Source organism: Zootoca vivipara, chromosome 7, assembly GCF_963506605.1.
Source record: "Zootoca vivipara chromosome 7, rZooViv1.1, whole genome shotgun sequence".
In the NCBI taxonomy this organism is placed as follows: Eukaryota; Metazoa; Chordata; class Lepidosauria; order Squamata; family Lacertidae; genus Zootoca; species Zootoca vivipara.
In genome coordinates, this window is record NC_083282.1 from 9,810,191 (window position 1) to 9,835,289 (window position 25,099).

Sequence of the window (25,099 nt, forward strand, 5' to 3'; positions counted from 1 at the left end):
AGGAAGTTGATTTCTAGGCAGAGTGTGAGTGTAATGTGGTGGATAGTTTTGGACTTGAACAGAGATTTTGGCTTGACTCCCAAAAAAGCTCAGTGGATTATTTAGGCTAGATGAGAATGATAAATCACACAGGCTATTTTGGAGGGTAAAATTGTCCCAAATGAGCCTCCCAGTGCATTAAGATCATTCACAGAAGCCCTCTGGCCAGTTTTGAATACACATTTAGTTGTTTGTTTTTACTCAGAGCAGCCCCACTGAAATTAATAGACACACCACACTTAGGATCATTGATTTCAGAAAGTCTACTCTCTACAAAACTCTTTATTGGTGGCCTTGGACTGTAGAAGCAAAGGCAGGGTAAAAATATTTGAAATAAATTAAGCTTATGCTGGACCAATTATCTTTTTTAAAAAAATTCACAGCAAAGAAATTAAGCAGAGAAAAGTTTAGCTTTTTAAAAAATAACCACTGGGTTGTGTAGGTTTTGTTTTCACCAGCTGAACAGCACCGGTACATGAAGTTACAGCATATATGATTACCTTCTATCATGTTGCCATCTTTCTTGAATACCCTTTCCTCACACCACTGACAGTGGAGCAGGTACCGGATTTTCTTCACAGTATCATCTGCAGGAGACGGCCCCCTCAATATTCTCACCTCCACTAGGACAAAGTGTTCGAGAGCCACAGCGAGCAAAACTTCAATGCCTTTGTTGCATCGAGCAGCAGCTCTGCAAAAAAAGACTCACCATAACTAACACAGTTCATGAAAGACTAAAGCAGTGTTCAGGCAGGTGCCCCAACATCCCTGGCCATGCAGGCTGCTCTTCAGACCCTTGTGGAATTAGTGTGAAGGTCTGAATAGAAGGGTTTTTAAGTGTGTTCGATTAGCCACACTTGGGGATCTCACTCACGAAAGGGTATCTATCTTACATCAAGTAAGTTTGTTATTGGTATGAGCTTTCGTGTGCATGCACACTTCTTCAGATACCTTTCAGATAGGTGTTACTGGAAGGATTTTTTAAATTTTGTTTAGACTACAGCAGACCAACACGGAACTATCTTATCAAGATTCCTGTCACACAGAGAGATTAAGTACATTCACTTGGGCACAATTAAAACCACCTTCAGATCTCTGGGGTTGGGAGGGTAGGGACTTCCATGTCCCCAACCCCATTTTACAACTCACATTCTCACACACTCACACTCACACACATATATGAATGATTGAATGTATCAAGTCTTCCTACTTAACACACAAGTTTGATATCACTGGAAGGTCTTCTAACTTCTGAGTACCTCCTGCACCCTGTGAAATTTTACAGTCCCAGCACAGTGGGATTTCCAGACATGGCTTCTACCCTTCAATGTCTTATTTCAATGCCAATAGACTTTGCTAACAAAATGCTATGGATATACACAAAACAAACACGCTAAAGTGTTCACGTTCCTTTTAAATCATGCAATGACCTTCATGGAATTGCACACATGACTAAAAATCTATCATAACGATGTAGTTCTAGGACCCGCTTCTGAAGAATTTAAGATTTCCAAATTAGTTCCAGTCAGAGGTGATTGCAGTTACTTGCTTCAGTTCCTGCTTAGCAGTGGAATAAATCCCCTAATGAGGTTTATTTTTACTAACACTTTTGAGTAAGACGTGTTCTGGAAGATGTGCACACAAATCATCCTAAGGAAGTCAAGTCAAAGGAGATATATTGTGCACAGTTGTACTCTAGGTCGACACAACTTGCAATTCACTGCTCAGGTCAAGAGCCATTTATGGTGGTTATGAGGAGTTCAATGTACCTCTTTTTCTTGCGCATTGGGGAGTGTAAAAACAAGGAGACCACAAAACATCTGGCAGACCACAATATAAGGCATTCAGCAGGGTGAGTTACAAGGCTTGCAATTCTGCTTTGGGCCGTTTATAATCTGCTTTACAGTATTCATCCTTCCACATATAATTTCTGAAGGCTGTCAGAAAGCAAGATGCAGAGAACCAATTTTCCCCAGCTGCTACTAAAAGTTTCAATTAGCAACTTTAGGTGGGAGAGAATACAGCCCCCTTATACTTAAATGTGAGATGACCACAATTCAGAAACTAATTGTACCTTGCCACAGCAGCAACTACCATCCTAGCAGCCAGTTCCTTGAAATACTCCGTCCTGACAATGTTGCAGCCATAGTGACGCTGGGCCACATGCTGTGCCTTTGAATAGAGAGAACTGATATCTGTTGATGTCACTGACACTATTCCAAGGTTTCTTACATTTCTGAAAGCTGCATCTAGATAGTTCACTGATGACCCAAATGGGTCCAGATGTCTGTAGAGTGGAGTAGGAGAGAGATAAAAACAAATTAAAGAGAGATTCCTAATCTTGTTTACTCAGAAAAAGGGTTTCACTGTGTTCAGTAGAACTAGTTTCCAAGTAAGCCTGCTTAGGGCTGCAACTTAGCTACTACACTTTAAATATTTCTGATTTTCAAAAGCCATATCCATGCTCAAGTCAGAAATAAAACAGAATATAGGTTATGCTTTGACCACGTTTTACATATGTAGTTTCAGTCAAGACTATAAATCTAAAGAAATACTAATACCTTAATAAGGTTTGTTAGTGAATAGCATATTTGCCCAGTGATGCACTTTATTATCATTATTTATTTGTAAGACTTAGGAACTAGCCATATCTTCTGGGAAAGGAGGAAAGGATAGAGGTCAAAGAGCACTGTTGAAAAGAGGAATAACAGTGTCTCTGGCTTCTTGCCTGCCTGCCTATCTCACCTTCCCTCTAGGACCAGGGATGGAGAATTTGTGGCCCTCCAGATGTTGCTGAACTCCAATTCGTATCAGCCACAGCCAGCATGACTAATATTCTGGAATGAGGGGAGTTGGAGTCCACGTTCCCCATCCATATCTAGACAAGGCTTTAACTAAAAGGTGCCAGAGTTGGAGTCTACCAGGCAGTTGTAGCACCAGCTTGGAATCCTTTCTCTTATGAGTGGCTGTTGATTGCAGTTATTCAGTAGTGAGGGAGGCACTCTGTGTGTGCTCAAGGTTGCTCTTTCTTCTCCCTATCTCCTGACCTCTTCAGCAGTCCAGATGCCTATTTTTAAGGTGCAAGTGGCTTCTGGGCACTGGAATTATTGCAACCGTGTTCATGCCTGATAAGCAAGGGAGATGGGAGTTTTATAGGAAAGTTGCAATAATGTATGTTACAAGACTGGCACGTGAACCTTGCTAAATATTCTACATAATAGTCTCCAGCACAAGGGTGTAGCTTTGGTGACTTAGAACACTCTGCTGAAGCATTGGTACGATTTTACTCACCACTTTGTGTTATCCAGTGATAACAGGATTGGAAAGGGTAGAGTTTCTTGAGAAAAACATATGAACATGGAGCTGAGCAAAAACCACTCTGCAAATGGCTCACAAATAGAAACTGAAAGGCTGAGGATGGTTCTGCAAGCCTAAAGTTGCAAGTAAACATTAATATATCTTAAGCAAAGGAATGACAGCTGCTCAGCACTGTGAACTAATATTTCCTAGCCAGTAGCTCTTGTAAGAATCCCCCCTTATTTTGACTAAAACCACAGGTGTGTATGGACAGGCAGAAGGTAGACTGGGATAAATAATAATGGTATAAATGAAACAAAACCCTAGTTGCACTAGAATTCTATTAGGGATTAGGCCCAGCTTTAATAGTTTGGACAACAAAGTTGCTTTCATTTTTAAATATTAAGAAGGCTCATAAAGTTTTGCTTAATTAATTTTACAATGCTTAAAATATATCTGAATACTCCATTACATGGAGCAACATGGTGTTGAAGCTGCTACAGCTGAGATTATTTCATTGGTCTGGAAGCAGCTGAGGCCACCACCTTATGGAAGCTAAGCAGGTCGGGGTCAGTGCTTTGACTTCCATGAGGAAAGAAAAGCGGAATGTAAATATTTGAAAATATATAATGGCATATACAAAGTTTCATCAGGGCTGAAGAGTAAAAAGGAGATGCCATGAAACATCAATTTAGGTTGATTTTATATTGAAAAGTCTTGTACTTTGCACAGCGTTATTGTTTTGATTGTGCCACACTTGATCTCGTCTCCACCTACCAAACCCTAGGTGTTAGGGGTGGGTTCTGATCCAACAGCAAATGCCACTTACATAAAATCAAATGCTCTCAAGTGCATGATGACATTGGCATCCATTTTTGTCACCTCAATGGCAGGCAAGTTTTCCTCCCCTTCTTCTATTGTTTCATCACAGTCTTCCTCCTCTTTGAAGTTCATCACCACTTTCATTTTATTTAAGTGACAGTTCTCCTGTATCATTCTTACAGAATTTTCATTGTAGTCATTAATTGTGACCTTCACGGAATTTCCAAGGTGCTTTGCCCACTGTAATCCCATTATACCTGGAAGCAAGAGATGTACAGGCAATGACTGATTTACATCTGTCTAATTGACTCACGACCATGACCATGCACATCATGGCAACCCAGAAGTGGCCAGAAAAGGGGGATAATGGGGCAGGGGGAGTAATGGGCTTATGCACGCTCTACTGTCATGCATGATGACCTGGAACACAACCCCTGTGTAGATGGGCGGTTGCCTGTGTACAGTTAGATGCATGCAATAAAGTAAGACTTTGCTCCTGTGGAGCATGCTGCATAGAAACATGCTAATGTTCTCAATACACACAATGCACATTAAATTATCATCCCTAACTGAAAAATATGTATATAATTGCCTTCACTAAGGCTATCAAATCAACAGGATTGTTTGCTAATTCTATTCCAAAAAAGTATTTATTTCTAAAATTGACAACCTCCCTTTTCTTTTCCTGGAATGCCAGAGCAACTAACAGAACAAATGGTGTAATCCTAAACATGTTTTTCGCATAGTATATCCCAGACCTCAGTAGGATTTACTCTCCAGCAATTTCCCTTTACAAGGAACACAAAGTGAACCAAAGCACAGAACAGCACCCTACCAGTGGCTCCAAATGCATCCAGACATTCCAAAGGTTTCCGTTCCTCTGCTAGAACAGCTAGAGCACAGACTACGAGTTGCCTAAAAGAATAAAAAGTCATCTTAATAAAAAAAAAGTAAACTCCAACTTGCATAATAATAATAATAATAATAATAATAATAATAAGTAGTAGTAATAATGTTTATACCCTGCCCATCTGGCGAGGTTTCTCCAGCCACTCTGGACGGCTTCCAGCAAAATTTTAAAAATTATAAAATGTCAGACATAAAAAACTTCCCTGATGTTTTAGAAAACTTCAGATGTTTTCTAAAGGTTGTGTAATACTTTATCTCCCCGACATCTGATGGGAGGGCATTCCGCGGGGAGGGTGCCACTGCTGAGAAGGACCTCTGCCTGGTTCCCTGTAACTTTACTTCTCACATTGAGGGAACTGTCAGAAGACCCCTGGAAGTGGACCTCAGTGTCCAGGCTGAATGATGGAGGTGGTGACGCTCCTCCAGGTATACTGGGCTGAGGCCAGAAACATACTGGGAGCCAGTGAAGATCCTTTAGGACTGGTGCTATATGGCAGGCACGTCCAACAGGTCCAGGTAGATTACTAGTAGATCATGGTCTCCCCCCCAAAGAAGCCCAACAACTTTGGCTCCCCTAAAAAAAGGTCAACATTTTTGCCCTGCACTCCCCAAAATTGGGGCTTTCCCCCTTCCTAAAAAAAAGCTCAACAGCTTAGACCTGAACCCCCAAAAACAGGTTTTAACTCTGACAGTAGATCACAGTCTCTTGGGAGTTGGCCACCCCTGCTATATGGTCTCAATAGCTGCTCCTAGTCACCAGTCTAGCTGCAGCAATTTGGATTAGTTGTAGTTTCCGAGTCACCTTCAAGGATAGCCCCATGTAGAGCACATTGCAGTAATCCAAGTAGGAGATATGCAGAGCATGTACTACTCCGGCGAGACAAGTCTGCAGGCAGGTAGAGTCTCAGCTGGTGTACCAGATGGAGCTGGTAGACAGCTGCTCTGGACACAGAAATTGACCTGTGCCTCCATGGACAGCTGCGAGTCCAAAATGACTCCCAGGCTCCACACCTGGTCCTTCAGGGGCACAGTTACCCCATTCAGGACCAGGGAGTCCCTCACACCCGCCTGCCCCCTGTCCCCCAAGAAAAGTACTTCTGTCTTGTCCGGATTCAACCTCAACCTGTTAGCCACCATCCATTCTCCAACCACCTCCAGACACTCACACAGGACATTCACTGCCTTCACTGGTTCCAATCTAGAGGAGAGGTAGAGCTGGGTATCATCCGCAATACTGGTGGACACCCAGCTCAAACAATAGGTAAGATCAAACTATTACCCACCCCCCTGAAATTTACATTCTTATTGACAAATTTGGAAACTGCACAATCATGATATTTTGGGTAGGACTTCTCAGTCCTACCCAAGTCCAATGAATCACACTCAATTTCTGTCTTTGTTCAAATCACATCACAGCCATGGGCTTCACTTACTTGGCTTGGCTAATCCAAATATTTCACCTGTACAACAGAAATATCCACCATGTACTTGTTTCTGTTAATATGAAAAAATATAAATGAAAATATTTTAAAATCCCTTCCATAATAACCCTCAAAATTCTTACCTGTTAAGTTTCATTTTAGGATTAAAATAAGAATCAGTTTTCTGTGGTGTGGAATAATTAGGAAGGACTTGCACATCTGTATCGGCTTCTTTTAGTATTTTATATGTAGATTTGGGAGCAGGGGCTAAAAATAATTTTCAGAATGAAAGAGAGTGTTAGAGAGACTATAGCTTAATTTAGACCATCACTCAAGGCTTCATAAACTATGGATCAGATGCTGGTTTATTAACTTGACATTAAGTAAGTTTTCCCATTTGGATGTAAAGGGGAGCTCTGACTTAATAACAAGCCAGAATCTAGGCTTTAAACCAGAACCCAAAGAGAGGAATGTTTTTCTCAGCTTCGTAAGGTTTGTGAAGCCTCAAACAATGTTTGAACTGCGCCTCTATATGTCTGCCTGGTCTGTAATGTTCAGGAAACACCAAAATTAGATCTACAGTACTGTTAACACAAAATATGATAGTTATTGAATAAAATACATCTTAACAATAATAATTAATTTTCAGAACACTTGGGAAGTCTAATTTATGCTGAGAAACTGCCTCAGTGCTGTTGTATTAAAGAGCTCACAAAGCATTTTGTGCAGTATAGTGGTACCTTGGTTCTCGAACAGAATGCGTTCCGGGAGTCCGTTTGACTCTCAGAACCGTTCGAAAACCAAGGCGCAGCTTCCAATTGGCTGCAGAAGCATTCAGGCAGCCAATCGGAAGCCGCGTCGGACATTTGGCTTTCGAAAATCATTCGAAAACTCACATCCGGGTTTTGATTGTACGGGAGCCAAGGCGTTTGAGATCCAAGGTCTGACTGTACTTCCCAAGAGCCTGGCAGCCAGTTGTTCCACTAATCTGTTAAAGTTGGCCAGCAGGGTATAAAGTCAGATAAGGATCTGCCTCTCTGGGCCAAAAGGTTCCCCACCACTAACCTAGGGACATAAGCTTTGTCGGCAGACAGGAAATTGGCTATGAACTATGTATAATATTTCTTTTGTCATGACTAATAAAGCCAAATATATGTTTTCTTGTTTTATATTTAGGGGTTTGTTTTGTTTTGTTTTTGCTCTGTTCTACTGTGCCTTACAAATTTTATTGAATACAAACTGTACTACAATAAAATACAATACAAAAGAAACAAAACAAGCAATTTGTGCACCATTTGGAAAAAAATACATGCACCCATGTCAAAGATTCAGGACAGTTTATCCAGTTTAGATTAATACAGGAAGTTCTGTAAAAAAAATAAATCCCTTTAAATGGTACTGGCAATAAATCTGGGTTCTTTAAAGTAGCTTTAATTCCTTGTGGGATAGAAAGGAACACAAATTCAAACAAATACACTGTCACCTATTCTAATTTCAGCATTTATTCCATCTATAATATCCAATGATAAAAATACAATATCTTCATGCAGCGAAAACAAAGATGTTTAAATACTTACCTGGCATAAATCTTGATTCAGTTTCTCCTTTATTCACATGACGTTTAATATGCCCTATCATATCTGTCCTTCGGGTAATAGTTGCCGAACAGATAATGCAGTGATAATGGGCTTCCATTTTTATCTATAACACACATTGCATGCATAGTTAAAGTAGATTAGAAAAACCATTTTAATATTAATTATTATACCATATCTTATAATACTTAAGACAACAATAGTAAAAACCCATATAAACAAATTATAGTTGATACCACGAAGGATGCAGTTTACAATTCAGCAACAAAGCTTAATGTTCAAATGCAGCCTTTATGTAACGTATTAAATTTTAGCTTCCTCTTATAAAATCATTTATGTATAATAAATAATAAATAAGCATGCTACCAGACCAAAAAGAAATACACTATAAATATTATATTTAAGATTGCGCAGATTCAGTGCATTCTTTCCCTACCCCATTTCCTAGCTAAGAATGGATGGGAAGATGGGTAAGAAAGGTCTGAAATGAGATATCACAACTGTTGGTTTACTACTAAGTTTAAAAATCAAAAAGAGTAAAATGCATCATATAGAAGACAAAAAGGATGATTGGTCTTACCTAAAGCGTAGTTTTGATAGGTCCAGAGGACACAAATGGGTTGGGTTATACATCCTTTCATTCAGCAGGTATTGGGGGAGAAGTATCTTCCTCCATCTATGCAAGGTGGATTGGGTCGGCATTTCTCGGATGCTTGATACCCTCAAAGGGGCCAAGCCAACAAAAATATTGGCTCACTCCATTATGTCACCATCGACAGCTGTTATTGTGCCTAATGCTCCTTTACCAAGTATATACACCAGGGACTACAGAATGGCCGTTGGCTTCACCTGATACTGACCTTGGATGCATAGTTCGTAAACAGGTATTTTAGTCTCAATAAATGCAGTTGGAACCCCCCAGGTTGGGAATGCTGTGCTATGTCCCAATTCGGGTCCTCAATAACCATATCAAATAGGACAATTGGTCTTACCTGAAGTGTAGATTTGATAGGTTCTGAGGACACGAATGGGGCTCATCCCTAGTACTGGGGTCTGCAGTTCCTTCTCTGCTTCAGTTCTATGATGAGTTATTATTGTTAATTCTTCCTTTGGGGTAGTTGCGTAGAGTTTTTATTTACAGATATGTTCAATGTCTGATGCTGCTTGGTGAATCCAAAAGAACTGAAGGGAACTGTGCCTGCCTCCCATAGTTCTTTGCTCTCCTGCATCCGTCATGTGACAAGGGTTATAACTCAACCCATTTGGATCCTCAGTAACCGTATCAGATATGGAACAATTGATAACTTTTTCTGCTTTTCAAAATAATAGCCATTTTATATAGCAATTACCTGGTCTGCAGGAACATTTAGTTTCACGGGGCGGCAAGGTAAGTGACAGATGCACATTCTGTAGCCTAGAATACAGAGAGGGCATTGGTAGTCTCACAATTTGATATATAAACCAAACAAGTAAGCCAAAGACAGCCAGTTCTACTGGTGCACCCTCATTGTAAACTATCCACAGCTACTTCTGCAAACAAGTATTTTTTGCAACATCAATCAGATTGATCCGTTAAGCTTGAACTTTAAATATGGCATAATTTATAATGAATTTCCCTGTGGCTGTAAGCTTTCTCGTAGAACTTGAAGTGCTGGGCAAGGCCTAAATGAAGAACTAAAAGACACTGAATTGTGTTGGCATCAACAATGGCATTTTAGCCATTTTTACCTTCAAATTCAACAGACACTTTCCAGTGGAGATTCTGTAGGTGGCGATGGAGCTTGTGACTATAACAAGCTTTGAACTTCTCTTCAGGGCACAGTGGACAGGACTTCTTGCCAGCTCCTAATTCAAATTAGAACAAAATAAATAGAGACACAATAACCCACCCATTGATTTAAAAACATGATAGCAAATAGACACCACTATTGACCATTCAAAGACACTGCCAAGTAACTGCCTGGAATAAAAGGATTTACTCTACCACACCGCTCAGCACTGTTGCAAACAATTTAAGACTACAAAGGAACTGAAATTAGTTGGGGACTCCTGCACTACTGTCACTTGCTTCCCTCCCACTTTCCTTTGTGAAGTTAGCTGGAGTGCATCTCTTGGCTTGGATAGCCAATAGCAAGGATAGAGCTACAGATGTAATCCCACCCCCAAGTTCATTGGTTGGTTGGCATCCCTCTCTCTTGGGAGACAATGCCCATTATCTTTAAGTCATGCAATGCCTAGTTCTGGAGTTAGTTTAAATACCTGCCACAGAGTGATCTGCATTCTGGGTAGCAGCTGAGATTAGACAACCTTCCTGCAGGTCAGCCAGTTTCTCTAAATCGGCAAGTGTTCTTTGAATTGAAATATGCTTCTCTGGAACAAAACAAGTACATGGATTTGTCAGCAAATATCCTTTGTTGTATAGAAATTTACAACCAAATGCCACCATAAAAGTTCTTTCTCAAAACTTTGTGTCCCACATCACTATAGCCAGCACTTTTTTTCTGGGGGACACACAGTGGTACGCATACCCCTAAACTTTTTGTGAATCTTTGTGCTTTTGTCCATTTACTGTATTTATTTTCCCTGATTTGAACTATAAAATGGTGATTTTTGAGAGTCAAAATGAGAGTACCCCCAAACATTTTTTAAAGAAAAAAAGCACTGACTACCTCCATCCTCTGCGTTGGGAGTGCGGGGCAGATTTTGGCATTGCATGGGGTGCCACAGAAATATGAAAGCCCAAAGTGTATTTCTTATAGAAAGAAAAACACTCAGAAACGCCAAAAACAAATAATTAGCCTCTTTTTGCACTGAACTATGCTGTCCTTTCTTAGGGAATCCGGAATCTTTGGTACTGAACACATCACTTCTACTGTGGAATCCTATACATGTTTAGTTAGGGGAAAGTCCCACAGTGTTCATAACCGAACCCCTCTTTGATGCTTTGGCTTTAAGTCTTGAAAGTGACGTAAAAAAAAACTTGCAAAAGAGAATGTGGCACTTTTGATTAGAAGTATAACATCTCTGACTATTCCCATCTGGAGGGTGTACCCAAAGAATCCAAGGAGAGAAGGAATAGCTATTTATTTTTATTTAGTTGCAGGGAGGTAGCTGTGTTCGTCTGACGTAGTCAAAACAAAATAAAAAAAATCCTTCCAGCAGCACCTTAGAGACCAACTAAGTTTGTCATTGATATGAGCTTTCGTGTGCATGCATGTATCTGAAGAAGTGTGCATTCACACGAAAGCTCATACCAATGACAAACTTAGTTGGTCTCTAAGGTGCTGCTGGAAGGAATTTATTTATTTATCTTTGAGGGAATTATTGGAAGGATGGAGCTGCAGACTGATTTTCTAGAGCATGTACACATCCCCTACATACCACAGTCATACCTTGGATCTCAAACGCTTTGGCTCCTCAACAAATCGGCTCCTGAACGATCGAAACCTGAGAGTGAGTGTTCCAGTTTTCGAACAATTTTCAGAAGCCGAACATCTGGCACGGCTTCCGATTGGCTGCAGGACGCTTCTGCAGCCAATCAGAAACTGCGCCTTGGTTTTCGAACAGTTCCGGGAGTCCATTTGACTCCCAGAACGCATTCTGTTCGAGAACCACAGTACGACTCTACAAGGATTCCAGTATTATGTTAGCAAACCTCTTGGAGAGTCAGATGATGCATCCAATAGGTTACTGTTGTTAGGGTCTTTTATAGACGCTTGCTCTGTTTCTTCCTTTTTGCCTTTTACTTCTTCCTCAGATATTTCCACATGTGCCCTGAGGCTTTCCATTTCAATGCTATCTAGAGAAAGGCGAAAAACTATAGTTACAATGCATTTTAATTAGCGGCATTAATAGCTGTTTCAAAGGCATTATTAAAGGTATATACAATGAAAAAACTAATCTTTGACAAAATAAAGTAGGATTTTCTACGCCAGGCCTATGGGAACTCAACAGATTTGTGCTGACATTACACTTTATGCTTCTAACCAAATTTAAGAAAGCAGGAAGAGGAAAATGTACTTCTACCTCCTACCCCAGCTTCTCCCTACTTGGATGCAAATGTCCCCCACTATTACATTAGCACTGACTAGTAGCAAAGTTACCATTAAGCAGGGTTCTATTTGCCATTGTAACTGCAGTGTGAAACTGGTTGCAAAACCTATTCTGTTTAGACCAGGCATGGCCAAATTTGGCCCTCCAAATGTTTGGGGACTACAATTCCCATCATCCCTGACCAGTGGTTCTGTTAGTTAGGGATGATGGGAGTTGTAGTCCCAAAACATCTGGAGGGCCCAGTTTGGCCATGCCTGGGTTAGACTAATGAAGTCATAAAAGAAGTTCTGTAAAAAATAATCCATTTTAAATGGGATTACAATACAATACAAAAGAAACAAAACAAGCAACCTGGGCACCATTTGGAAAAGAAGATTGTTTCCAACCCTGGAGGATGCCTTCTGCTCGGAAGTAAATCCCAACCAGGTTCAAATGGGCTTCCTCCCATGTAAAAAATTGCATGGATCAGGGACCTGAATGGCTAAAGTCATGTGTGTGTGATTATGGCAAGCGAACTTCTAGGCTATTGCTATAAAAGTTAGTATTTTTTATATTAAAAAGTGTCTCCCCCCCTCACTCAAGAACCAGGAAGGTGACCAGTTTTGCTCCCTCCTCCTCCTCCTCTCAGTTTTGCCCCCTCCCAAGTACTACACTTGGGCAAAAAAAATGAAAGGCACAAATACAGGATGGGTTACACCTGGCTTGAGAGCATTACATGTGAAAAGGATCTAGGAGTCTTGGTAGACCACAAACTTGACATGAGTCAGCAGTGTGATGCAGCAGCTAAAAAAGCCAATGCAATTCTGGGCTGCATCAATAGGAGTATAGCATCTAGATCAAGGGAAGTAATAGTACCACTGTATTCTGTTCTGGTCAGACCTCACCTGGAGTACTGTGTCCAGTTCTGGGCACCACAGTTCAAGAAGGATACTGACAAGCTGGAACGTGTCCAGAAGAGGGCAACCAAAATGGTCAAAGGCCTGGAAATGATGCCTTATGAGGAACGGCTTAGGGAGCTGGGTATGTTTAGCCTGGAGAAGAGAAGGTTAAGGGGTGATATGATAGCCATGTTCAAATATATGAAAGGATGTCATATGGAGGAGGGAGAAAGATTGTTTTCTGCTGCTCCAGAGAAGCGGACACGGAGCAATGGATTCAAACTACAAGAAAGAAGATTCCACCTAAACATTAGGAAGAACTTCCTGACAGTAAGAGCTGTTCGGCAGTGGAATTTGCTACCAAGGAGTGTGGTGGAGTCTCCTTCTTTGGAGGTCTTTAAGCAGAGGCTTGACAGGCATGTCAAGAATGCTTTGATGGTGTTTCCTGCTTGGCAGGGGTTTGGACTGGATGGCCCTTGTGGTCTCTTCCAACTCTACGATTCTATGATTCTATGACTCTGTCATGCATGGAAGGTCTCCTGCAAAGCGGAGATTTTCTCTCTCTCTTTTAAATGTGTTCCACTATTGTGTGTGTTAGCACACGTGGATATGCTGAAGGAGCATTTGGCGAGCGGCTGATGAATATTGGGAGTTTCTAACACCAGGCGTCACCTCAGGCGTGAGGGTGAAACGCCGACCAAAGCACGTAACGTCTGAACGCGCCCCTCTGAGATGAGAAGCTTCTCTCAAAACGGGCCGGAGGAGGGAGAACCCACCACAAGTACAATCCGCCTCCCGCAGGCCCAACTTCAAGACGACGACAACAACCACCACCACAACCCCTCGCACATCTGACAGTTACGAACCGTCCCCTTCCTTACTGAGCGCCTCTGGTTCTCCCTCCTTGGCGGGCGGCGGAGGCAACACCGCTCCCTCGGCCGCCATTTTCCACACAGCAGCGATGAGGGGGTGTGTGGAGAGCAAACCCACTTCACTCGGCGGCTCCCTCGGCGTTTTCCTCTGGCAAGCACGGGCCGCGCCTTAGTCACGGGACGTCTCCCCTCAGCTGACTCTTATTTTCGGGTCAGCATGCTGTGCACAAGCTCGTCTCCCCCAAGGGCCTTCAGGTACTAAGAACTACGTTACCCAAGAGGCCCCGCGGCTAATCCCGCGCCTCAGAGCTTCGTTACCCAAGATGCACAACGGGCAGCAATAGACCCGAAGTAAATACAGTACAGCATGTGTAAACCGATACGCGCTCTCTCTCTCTCTTTCTCTCTTTCTTTCTCTCTCTCTCTCTCTCTCTTCAGGTGCCTACCGTAAGAACTACGTTACCCAAGTTGCCCCGCGGCTAATCCTATGCCTCAAGCGCCTCAGAAATACGTTTACCTAAGAAGCACCGCGGCAACGCTATACCCGAAATAAATATGTAAATACTTGCGCGCCCTCTCTCGCGCGTACTCCTCAGATCATACGAACTACGTTACCCGAGATGCCCTGCGGCAGGACTTTACAGTACAGTACTGTACTTACATTTTTCTTGAGAAGGAAGGACTCCATAGGGGCGTGGACCGGATACCGCGGCTAAAAAGCTGGGTGGGGCTGACTGACGTCTGTGCTTACAAACTCCCTGTTAATACCGGCGTCGCGTTTCGAAAGGGAGGCCCTTTTGCTGTGGGATTCCGTTTCCAAGTAATCCCCCCTCGGGTTCAACGGGGTTTATTTGCTCCCAGGTAATCGGGAGGTGCCGCTTCGGAGCGAGGTCGGTGCAACCTAGGCAGGGAAAGATGACTTCCTCGTGTCTGAAAACACGCACAGACGTTTTAATTAGCTAAAGCAATAAGCTTTGCCCACCTGCAGGTCAAGACTTCCTGCCTGGCTATTATTTCTCTCTCTCCGGTTAGAGGGCCAAAGGAGACAATTGCCAACAGGGAAAGCCACGACTTCACCAAACTGTGAGTTGGCAAGGAGCGCGTTGTCGCCTTTCCCACCCCCCACCCCCCCAAAAAAGTCGAAGCAAAGAGGGGAATTTAGGCTCTAACTCAGCTTTTCTCAACGTTGGGGAACCTTAGAGGTTGCTGGACTACAACTCCCATCAACACTAGTGAGGAGGGCCGACAGTCAGGGATGATGGGAGCTGTAGTCCCAACAGTGTGGCGACCCAGTGACGACTAGCTGTATCGTGTGTAGGAAAGGTGGCAGTTCTCTCTCTAATTAATGCCTTCCTAATGGTCTCTGTTCTAGGAAAAGAGAAATACGGTAAGCCGACTGCTGTCATTGCAGATGCGAGGGAGGAGGTTGGGGTGTTCGGGTATATTCGGAGCATGCCAAGTCTTTTACAGCCTTTCTCAAATTTAAGTCCCCCGATATTAGTGGCTGGGGAAACCTAGCCAGATGAGCGGGGTATAAATAATCAGCATTAGTATTGAACTACAGCTCCCATCGTCCCTAACTACTGGTCTTGTAGCTAGGAATGATGGGAGTTGTAGTCCAACGACAACTGGGGGCCTAAGCTTAAGAGAGGCAGGACTACATCTCTATGGCGCAAGCGAAACGGGAAAACTACAGTACCCAACATGCTTCGCAGCAAATTGCCCCCTAGTTTTGTTTGGTTTTAAAAGCAAAAGCAACAAGAACGCCGCGCTGTTCATTGTGATGCTGTTCATTGTGATGCGACGAAAGGAACATCCCAAGAGGGGGTAGATCACTGCCAGTTTTTAACTCTGTGAGTAGATCGCAGTCTCTTGGAAGTTGGCTACCCCTGCTCTTGAGGAAGTGCCGTTTGGAGTTCACAGTTGGTCATTAAGCCCATAAAAGTACTGGCCGGCTGTGGATTTGGGTGTTTTCTTTACTTGTCTCACATTCATAGATCAGTAGTTCTCAAACGGTGTGGTGCGTGGGAAAGATTCAAGGGCAATCAAATTTTTAAACATTTCAGTGATGTATAGTGTATGCAGTGCTTTTTTTCTTTAAAAAATGTTTAGGGGTACTCTCATTTTGACTCAAGAAAATCACCATTTTATAGTTCAAATCGGGAAAAATAAATACATTAAATGGACAAAAGTACAAAGATTCACAAAATATTTAGGGGTATGCATACACCCTGCTGAGTGTATGTATGTGTGTGTGTGCATACACTATACATCAGTGAAATCATCACTGATATACTGTATATATGTTATTTGCAGAACAGGGATAGATAGCTTTTCAAAATGTGTTGATGAGATGAGAGTTTGCTTGCTTCAAATTAGTCCCAATATAAATGAGATTACACGCCAAAAGCCTCTCATAGAGTTTGTGTTCATACTTAAAGTACTGTATATACGGAAGAGGCTTGTTTATAATTAGGGAATGATTCATGTTCTTACGTGGCTGCATTGTTTTATACTTTCTGGATGCCCCATGATCATGCTATAAAGTAGTTGTGTTCTGTGTTATAAATCAAGCACTGCCAGGAATTACTTCTTTTTGTTTTCCAACGTATTTCTTATCAATAAAAAATCCAATGTGGCACAAGCAATTTTTTATTCTGAAAGTATGGCCCAGAGAAAACCCCAGACTCCAGAAACAAGGGGAAGTAAAACCCAGGCCTCATCTACTAGCCAAAGCAACAAGAGGGAGAACTATAAAATGCATTTGGAAATAAGATAATACTGCCTTTCTCTCTTTTTAGATTTTGAAACTTGAACATTTGAAACTTGAACATGTACATAAAACGCAAAAAGGAATCTAGCAAAAAGGAGGATATTTCAGATACCAAGGTAGGAAAATCTGTGGAGGCGCAAATGTGGAGTGGAAATAAGTTTGTATTCACATAATGGCCTTTTTTGCACAAAATGGTAAGCTAGAGCAGCGTTTCTCAACCGCTGTTCCGCGGCACACTAGTGTGCCGCGAGACGCTGGCTGGTGTGCTGCGACGTGCACACCACGTTGTTAAGGTTTGTATGGCTGGGTGTGAGAGACAGGAAAGGAAAGGAAGCACTGTATGTCCTAGCGGAACTTAAATTTTTTTATATATATAAAATAATTTTTATTAATTTTACATAATAAAGAAAGACATACAGAACATATTCTACCTTCTTCTCTCCCTCCCTCCATGAGCCCCCTTCTGCCACAAGAGAGACTCATGCACAGTGAACAGTCGAAGGCAGTCCATTTTGTAGTTGAGTTTCTCCCCACCTCACTCCTCCCCCCCAGAGCTCCCCCTGCCACCAGAGGCTCCAGGATGGTAAGGAAAGGTAAAGGCGGGTATCCACCCAGCTAGTTTTCCATAATTACATTAAAAACTAAAAAGAAAGAAAGAAAAAGAAGGAAAGAAAAAGAGAAAAAGAAAGAAAAAGAAAATAAAGAAAAAACCAAACATCTTATTTTATATCCCTTAACATTGTCTTAGTGACTTCCTCATATCTCCTCTTCCTGGTTTTCATAATTTCTATTTACTAATCATAGCAGATTTCTTCATTCCACTTTCAATTCTTATTCTTAGAGCACACATTCCAATATCTATATCTAATACCAAAACTTATCTCTTTCCTTTCTTAACATATTTCCCACTTTCCTCCTGTCCACTCCCCACAGGCCCCCTCCTGCCACGAGAGAGTCCCATGAGAGGTGGACAGCCAGAAGCGGTCCATTTTATAGTTGAGTTTCTCTCCACCCCACCCTCCCCCCCAGAGCCCCCCCTGCCACAGGAGGCTCCAGGATGACAAGGGGAGGCGGAGGTGGTTGTCCACCCAACCAGCTATCTAAACATACAATTTCTATTTTATTAACCTAAAAACAATTTTTTTTGCACTTCATAAATCTAATTCCACACAATAATCATATTTTGTATTCCCAAACCATTTCCCCCCCCACCCCAACAAGAAATATCAAATACTTATTCAAATCTCTGAACTCAAATATCTTCACCTTATTTTTCTAAATACCTCCTCCTCTCCCCTGGATTCTTTCCCCCATTCGGTACAGCAATTCCATTATCCAGCCAAGATTTCAAAACCGTTTTTCAACCTACTTTTAATACATTTAACATTTTTCTCATCCCACCCCCATTCTTTCCCATTTTAAAAACCAAGCCTTTGTCCTCCCCTCCTTCTGCCTCTCCCACCCCTCCATCTCACTCCCTTGCCCAATTGCATTTTCCCAATCTTTCCAGCTTCCTTCTAGAGTCAGTTCCCTTTCTTGATGATCCATTTCCACAGTAATCAGTTTCCAAAATGTTTCTTGATAGTTCTTTTCTTCATGATGAGGTCTTTCTTCATGTTGAAATCTTTCTTCTTCTTTTTCTTTATTTTGTTGGACCTCATCTGAAGCTTGTTTTTCAGATTCATTTTCATTTGGAAAAGTGTCATTTGTTTCCTGTACTTGGTCCAAAGTGCTTGCAAACAGTCTATTGATCTGTTGCTGCCCCTTTAAAAGATCTTCCAGTAAATTCAACACCGTCTGTTGGAAAGCAGATGTTCCGGATGTTGACATTCTTTCCAAGTCAAGGGCCGAGTTGAGATTAGAGGACAAAGAACAATGGAGTTTCAATCCTCAAAAACAGTAGAATCCATCTTGGCTAAAACCATTCTATAGTCCTTAACCAATTCAGTTTTAGCGGAACTTAAATTTTTTGGCTCAGATTCTTCTCCACCCTACATGTTCCCAGGAGTTGGGTGGTGGAAAAACAAGACCTGTAGGATGATGTGCCCTCTTGATGCGCATAATTAATTCAGTATGTGTGTTTATGGGGTTTCTAAAAGAAGTGTCCTTTCAAAACCTCATTAATTCAGTGTATGTGTGATTTAGAAGAGATTTTAAAAAAATCAAAAAGAAAATGTTAAATCATAAATAGTTACATAAAACAACACAAATTTGTCACGGCATCTTTCTGTTTGTTCGCGTAGACAAGGTAGATTTCCAGGGGGCCTCAGTATTATTTTTTCCCTATTTCATTTCTTATTCCAAGGCTTCCAGTGAAAAGCGATCGCACCACCCATCTAGCTCATCTTCGCATAGAAGTGAAAAGGTGAGACGTGTGTTCAGTTCGTAAGAACAAACAGCAAGTAAAATAGCATATGGAGAAGAAAGCATTTATTAGAGTGGTGTACTAGAAGTTTGTCTGTTGCCTTTAGATTTGCTTAAATCAGGGGTCCCCAAACTACGGCCCCCGGGCCGGATGCGGCCCAATCGGCCTTCCAATCCGGCCCGCGACGACCCCCGCCGCCCGCTGCCGCCGCCCGCTCTCACGGCGCACGGCGCAGCGACGATCTAAAAAATCGGCAAAAAAAATCGCCGAAAATCCTTTGTGCGCATGCGTATGGGCCTCTCCCGACCCGGAAGAGTTCATTTCTGGTGCACTTCCGGGTCGGGGGAGGCCCATACGCATGCGCACAAGCGATTTTCGGTGATTTTTTTCCTGTGCGTGTGCGCATGCGCACGGGCGCGCACTCCCCCGCCCTCCGGCCCGCTGCGCGCGCACTCCCCTGCCCTCTGGCCCACCGTGCGGTCGGCGCGGCGGGCACCGGCCCGCCGCGCGGTAAGTCTGGGGACCCCTGGCTTAAATTATCCTTGGCTTAAGTATTTCAATTGCTTTATGACTATAGACTCTGTTCAGCTGTATTTATAATGTTAAATATAAGCTGGGTTGATGCATGCTTTAATTCAACCCTGATAGTTTAATAAATTTCTTTAATCAGAAAATGCTCATGCATTGTAGCTGCTCTGCTGCCTTGTGAAAGTCTGGGACACTACTCTGTATTTAATTGGAGGCTAATTACCAACCTGAGCTTCTCTTGGAGGAAGGGTGGGATATCAATTTAATGTATGAATAATAATGCAGATTTTTAAAAAAACTTTCAGAGTCACGAAAAGACAGAAATTAGGAGTCATCATGCAAAAGAGCAGCCAACGAGTAAAGGGTAAATTGTTACTTGGAATTAAAGGCACTCATTTAAAAATATTTATGCTTATTCTGACAAAATAATTGCCATTTCTTGTGGATTCATAGTGCAATCCTATAATGTACTCAGAAGAAAGCCCCATTAAGTTCAGTGGGACTTATTTCCAGATACGTTTGTATTGAACTGCAGATTCAGAAAGTAAAATAGTCTGTGTGGGTGGTGGGGAACAACACTCTGTGAAATCTGTTCATTTATTTGAGGTCTCAGTAAATTAAAAATGAAAGCGTATTGTCTGGCTTTTCACCAATTAAATTTATACCCTTATTGCTAAAGGTAGCTTTTAAAAAAGATAAAACATATGAACATCAAATTTAAAGATTATTTTAAAAGCTGCCACTCAGTCTAGAGAATGGAAAACATTGCTGTTCGTTTTGCTCAAGGTGGAGAAGGATCAGCTTCTCTATTTTAACCTGGTGTAAAAATAAGTTTATATTGTCTGCCACATTTTCTAGTACACAAGTAATAATCTAATTCTCTTTCAACATTTTTCCATTGAGTTTAACCCTAAGTTAGTTCTGTAAGAAACTGCACTGTTTCTGTACGAAACTTCCACTGTCAAATTTCTTTGTAATAGTTTTCTCTTGCTGATCCTTCTGTAGGTCAGATGATAGTGCTGGATACACGAAAAGAAAAAGGAGTCTGGATCTCAAAGATACTACTAAAATTATCCAAAAAGAGGCTTCCAAAGCTATCAATCTTGTCTGTGGTACTCTAAGGCCTATTGAAGAGCGTGAAAAGGTCACTATGCATTTTAAAAAGAAAGCTGAATGTGAAGGAAAGACAAACAGTCTGGATTCTGCAGCAGCCTTTCCTCGGAAGGAGGGCTCCAACAAAGGGATGTGCAGTGATCCTGATGTGAAAAGAGGGAAAAGGGAATTGCAGGATTTGAGGATTCTTAATAGCCAAAAGAAGAAGAAAAAGAAGGTTGAGGCGGAATGTGCCAAATTAAAACAAACTGTAAAACGTGTGCTGGAGTTGAAGGAAACTTCACAGAACACTTCAAAAAAGTCACATCCCATCTTTTCATCCTATAGCTTATCAGGTACTAAACTACCGTCTTGGCAATCCTCTGTGCGCCCTCCTGAAGGAGCTCAACATGCTTCATTAGAACTACCGCGCAAAACTGACAAAGGGATGAAATGTGCACCCTTGCACCACTTGCATGAACTATATCACCAGAGAGAGCATAAACAGAAAGAACAATTTCATCATGAATCTCGCAAGAATATTGGTAATGCAAGGACCCAAGGGGATAGATTTGAGCCCGCAGCATTTCAGATGAGTCAGGTAAAGCTGTTAAAAGTGTGCTATGAGAATTGAGGTGGTAGTTTTGCTTTGTGTAGCAACAATAGCAGTGGCTTTTATAACTTCCCCGTGCTTGTTATGCAGGAATGGTTGCAAATAGCTTATTTAGTTTAGACACTGGAATGATTCTGAGATAACTCTTAAAGACTTAAACCATATTTTAGCATTAGAAGAGTGAGCCACTTGAATTTGCACCTCTCTGCTTCAGAGCAGCCATAAATAAGGGTTCAGATGCTTTTGCTTAATCACAACTTGCTATGCCATCCAAACCTGCACATATGGCCAATCAAACCATAGCTTATGAAATGGCTTTTGCTTTCATGAACTATAATTAATATTATGCGCAGATTAGGGTTTGGACAGAACCCTAAACTCAGATTTAAATCACAACTGAAGCAAAAGCTTTGATTGGATCTGAAAACTGTCATTGCCATCAATGTATGTGGTGTGTTGCTTCACTTCATAAACAGAAAAGGCAGCTCTTGATATAAAGACACTGAAGGATCTTAAATCTTACAGTGTTAAAAACAATAGTGTTAAAGGATGATTGTGGAAATTGCATGTACTTGTGCATTGTTGTAGTCTGGTGATGAGAATTAAATAGTTAACCCAAAGACCTCTCAGAAAAGGTGGACTTTGAGGATATAGACTGTGGGCTACTCCAGATACCAAGAAGTAAGCAGTGTGCAGAACGTGCAATCAAAGTGATGCAGGAACCTTACGATGCTTGCAGCAGAAACAAAGGCAAACTGCAACTTCAATTTATTTTAAGCAATAAGAAGTGATGTACAATGTACAAAACATGATACAGGTATTAGAAAATTTGCAAGCTATTTTCCTGTGTTGTGATACACGCTATGCCTATTACATAATACATTATACAGTTACATATACAAAAATTGGATTTATTGATTTTTGGGGGGACCTTTTTCAAAAGATTTGGAAATGACAGTTCATTCTTTTGCTTTTAGGCAAAAGTTCATCTAAGTAAGCTTCAGGAACATGAGGCTGTAAAATAGTTATAACCCTTGATCTTTACTAGACCATTCCATGAAGATCATTTTGAATTCCAAGGGCCGCCTCATGGCATTTGTTTGCTGGGTTTGCTCTCACCTTACAACCATGCCAACTCCAGCCTCCCTGGAGCCTCTGTGACAAGGACATTGTGCCAGTTCTCATGTGTCAGTGCAGTTTTATGCCCCCATCAAGGGGTCCCAAATTTATAATCTTATGACTGTGGCATCTGTTACCTAACCTTTTGGGGATATGCGCTCTCCCACCTCCTGGTTTGCTGGCTTGTTACTCTCCCGTGTGCGTGACTGTACCATGAAGAAGAGCTGATCGCTCACGTGCAGCCATAGTCCTTCGAGTGGGACATCTGTGCAGCCACAAAACTTGCCCTTCCTCACTGCAGACTAGCTCATAGTTTGCACTTGCAGTGTCTCTAACTGAGGCGAGGGTCTTTGCCTTGACCCTGAGCAAGGGGCAGGGGCCACAGGTTCAGCTAAACCCAAGAAGTTTTCGAAATAGTGTTCTGCATAGGCAAATTCAGTATATGTTGCTGCTCAGATAACCACTCAAAGAACTATGGTTACAAGGAAGTCACCTGCTCATGTCTAAGCCTCATGAAATTTTCCTTAGCCTTTTTTGTGTTCTCTAGAAAGAGTGTGTGTGTGTGTGTGTGCGCACACATCCGTTGTGGTGAATGGCCGTCTTGCACTCTCCCTCGCTTCTCCTTCCCTCTTGAAATTGCTTCCATCTCCCAATGAACTTCCAACCCTGCAAATAATAGTTACTCAGGCTTTCTCTTTAGCGCAAAGCTTTTGATACAGTACAGATACTTGAAGTGATTAATTTTTGTTACAGAGCTCTGAAGCCTCGTGCCACTCTTCTTCCTGTGAAGCTATTGAAAGTACCGACACAGACCAAGAGGTTAGTGGTTATGTAACCTAGCAGGTGGACTTTAGCATTCCCTAGCTGCAATTCTTGCACCACACACATTGCCTTTCGCTTTACTATTGGCTCCATAGCTTGTCAAGAAGCATAAGCAGGTCTGTGTTATACACTAATCGCAAAACTCAGTTGGTAGAGCATGAGACTCTTAATCCCAGGGTTGTGGGTTTCATGCCCCATGTTGGGCAAAAAGATTCCCGCATTGCAGGGGGTTGGACTACATAACCCTCGTGGTCCCTTCCAACGTTACAGTTCTGTGATTCACTCTCTAAGCACGAATCCTCATGCAGCCAAAATGGCCCCATCCAAAAATGCAGGATCATCAGACTTGGGGAAACCCCATGTTAAAAGAAAGCCCCAGGAACAACAAGAACCAAGAGAAGGAACCCAAACATAGCCCTCAAGGACTGAGCATGCTCAGTGGCCAAGGAATATGCAAGAGGGTATCATTCTGGGAGTGGGGTGTGAGCCTTAGTTGGTGCCCAGTGATGTGAACTCCCAGTGCCAGCCTTGATTTCAAGTTTACATGGCTATTTTCCATAGATGCAGATTGTTGAAGAACTGCATGCTGCTCGCATTGATAAAACAATGGCTTTGCCTGTGGTTCAGACTTGTGGAGAGCTGACCAACATGGAGATAGATCTTCCAGATGATGAATCAAATATGTCTGCTAGTAAGTTTATATGCATCAAGTATTTTTGATTTCTCTTCCGTAACAAGGGAATAAATCAATACAGAATCCAAATAACAGAATTTCTCTCTGTGTGTGTTTCTTCTTTTGTAACAGGAACTCTTTCTGGCCTGAATAGTTTGATTGTGATTGATACTAATATAATGATCAGCCATCTAGAATTCATCAAGTCTTTGAAGAACACAGATATCCCAGGTGTGTGTGGATTTATTAATTCCGTTTTCATTTCCATTTATAAACTGCTTACTATCTGAAGATCTTGACGTGGTTTAGAATACATAAATGTATATAAACATAATAAGTACATGCCAAATGATTCCCACAAAAATGAAACATGCATAAACAAAATCAACATATGAAGCACAATATCCTCATAAAGGCAGAGTGCATTACGAGGCACTATAGTGCAAACTTTCAGCCAAAGTAACACACGTTGTGCCACTCACCCAGACTCACTAACCATCCTTTCTGTATGACCATGACAGTAATCAATTGCCTCAAACATCTCTGTCAACCAACCACTTGCATAAATCACATAAAATTATACACAACAATATTACAGCCCACATGAGGATCACAGCCAAACATACACATGTAAGATACTATTGCCATCTCTGAAGCACTAATGGTATCATGCCCCACACCCACTAGACCACGAGTGGCCAACTTCCAGGAGACTGCGATCTACTCGCAAAGTTATAAACTGGAGGTGATCTACCCCCGTTTTATTGGGGTTCAAGTCAAAGTTGTTGAGCTTTTTTAGAGAGGGGTGCAGGGTAAAAACTTCAGTTGGGGGGGCTGGCTAACTTTCAGGGGCAAGGGGATTACTCGCTCACCAAAATATTGCTGCAAAAACTCCGTTCTTTGTTCCACAGAACAGGATAAAATGCAGGGAGGGGAGAGGGGCCAGGGCCGGGTGCTCTTAGACAAAAACAAAGTAAAAGGAGCCCACGGTCAACAGTGATTGCCTGCAGCCTCCCGGGGATCGACCAGTCGATCCCGATCGACCTGTTGGACATCCCTGCACTAGTCTATCAAATACTCATCTCTCTCACCTGAGAAGGATCTGCTTTTAAATCTGAATAGGCTCTCACCTTGGTGGAGTAGAAAACTTACTTTCGTCCACTCAGTCACAACCACATAAATGTAGCATGCACAGTATTGCACAACCTCAGCTCCTGATAAATGACCA

At 42.0% G+C, this 25,099-nt stretch overlaps 2 protein-coding genes across 13 annotated transcripts in view; one reads left to right on the forward strand and one right to left on the reverse strand.

Annotated features, from left to right (window-relative positions):
- The window catches only part of TRMT1L (tRNA methyltransferase 1 like), a 22,703-nt gene extending 8,255 nt beyond the window's left edge, over positions 1-14,448 (reverse strand). The window contains exons 1-11 of one of the 5 annotated variants that reach the window (XM_035121339.2): positions 13,896-14,448; positions 11,739-11,882; positions 10,343-10,453; positions 9,812-9,928; positions 9,433-9,497; positions 8,066-8,189; positions 6,632-6,755; positions 4,994-5,073; positions 4,166-4,415; positions 2,114-2,326; positions 540-730 (exon numbers count right to left, since the gene is read on the reverse strand). In XM_035121339.2, coding sequence (XP_034977230.1) covers positions 540-730; positions 2,114-2,326; positions 4,166-4,415; positions 4,994-5,073; positions 6,632-6,755; positions 8,066-8,189; positions 9,433-9,497; positions 9,812-9,928; positions 10,343-10,453; positions 11,739-11,882; positions 13,896-13,959 — 1,483 coding nt within the window. In that variant the 5' untranslated portion in view covers positions 13,960-14,448. Of the gene's footprint in view, positions 1-539; positions 731-2,113; positions 2,327-4,165; positions 4,416-4,993; positions 5,074-6,631; positions 6,756-8,065; positions 8,190-9,432; positions 9,498-9,811; positions 9,929-10,342; positions 10,454-11,738; positions 11,883-13,020; positions 13,186-13,895 lie in introns of those variants that run through there. The other 4 variants (XM_035121341.2, XM_060276651.1, XM_035121340.2 and 1 more) reach the window with 4 other exon arrangements.
- A 122-nt stretch (positions 14,449-14,570) lies between these two features.
- The window catches only part of SWT1 (SWT1 RNA endoribonuclease homolog), a 30,681-nt gene continuing 20,152 nt past the window's right edge, over positions 14,571-25,099 (forward strand). For 3 of the 8 annotated variants that reach the window (XR_009557862.1, XM_035121337.2, XM_060276644.1), the window contains exons 1-8: positions 14,572-14,969; positions 16,688-16,775; positions 18,965-19,024; positions 19,858-19,916; positions 20,558-21,245; positions 23,130-23,195; positions 23,760-23,889; positions 24,004-24,102. Coding sequence is in view for 7 of the 8 variants with exons in the window: in XM_035121337.2 (XP_034977228.2) it covers positions 16,719-16,775; positions 18,965-19,024; positions 19,858-19,916; positions 20,558-21,245; positions 23,130-23,195; positions 23,760-23,889; positions 24,004-24,102 (1,159 nt within the window). In the remaining variant the exon portion in view is untranslated. The other 5 variants (XM_060276649.1, XM_060276650.1, XM_060276645.1 and 2 more) reach the window with 4 other exon arrangements.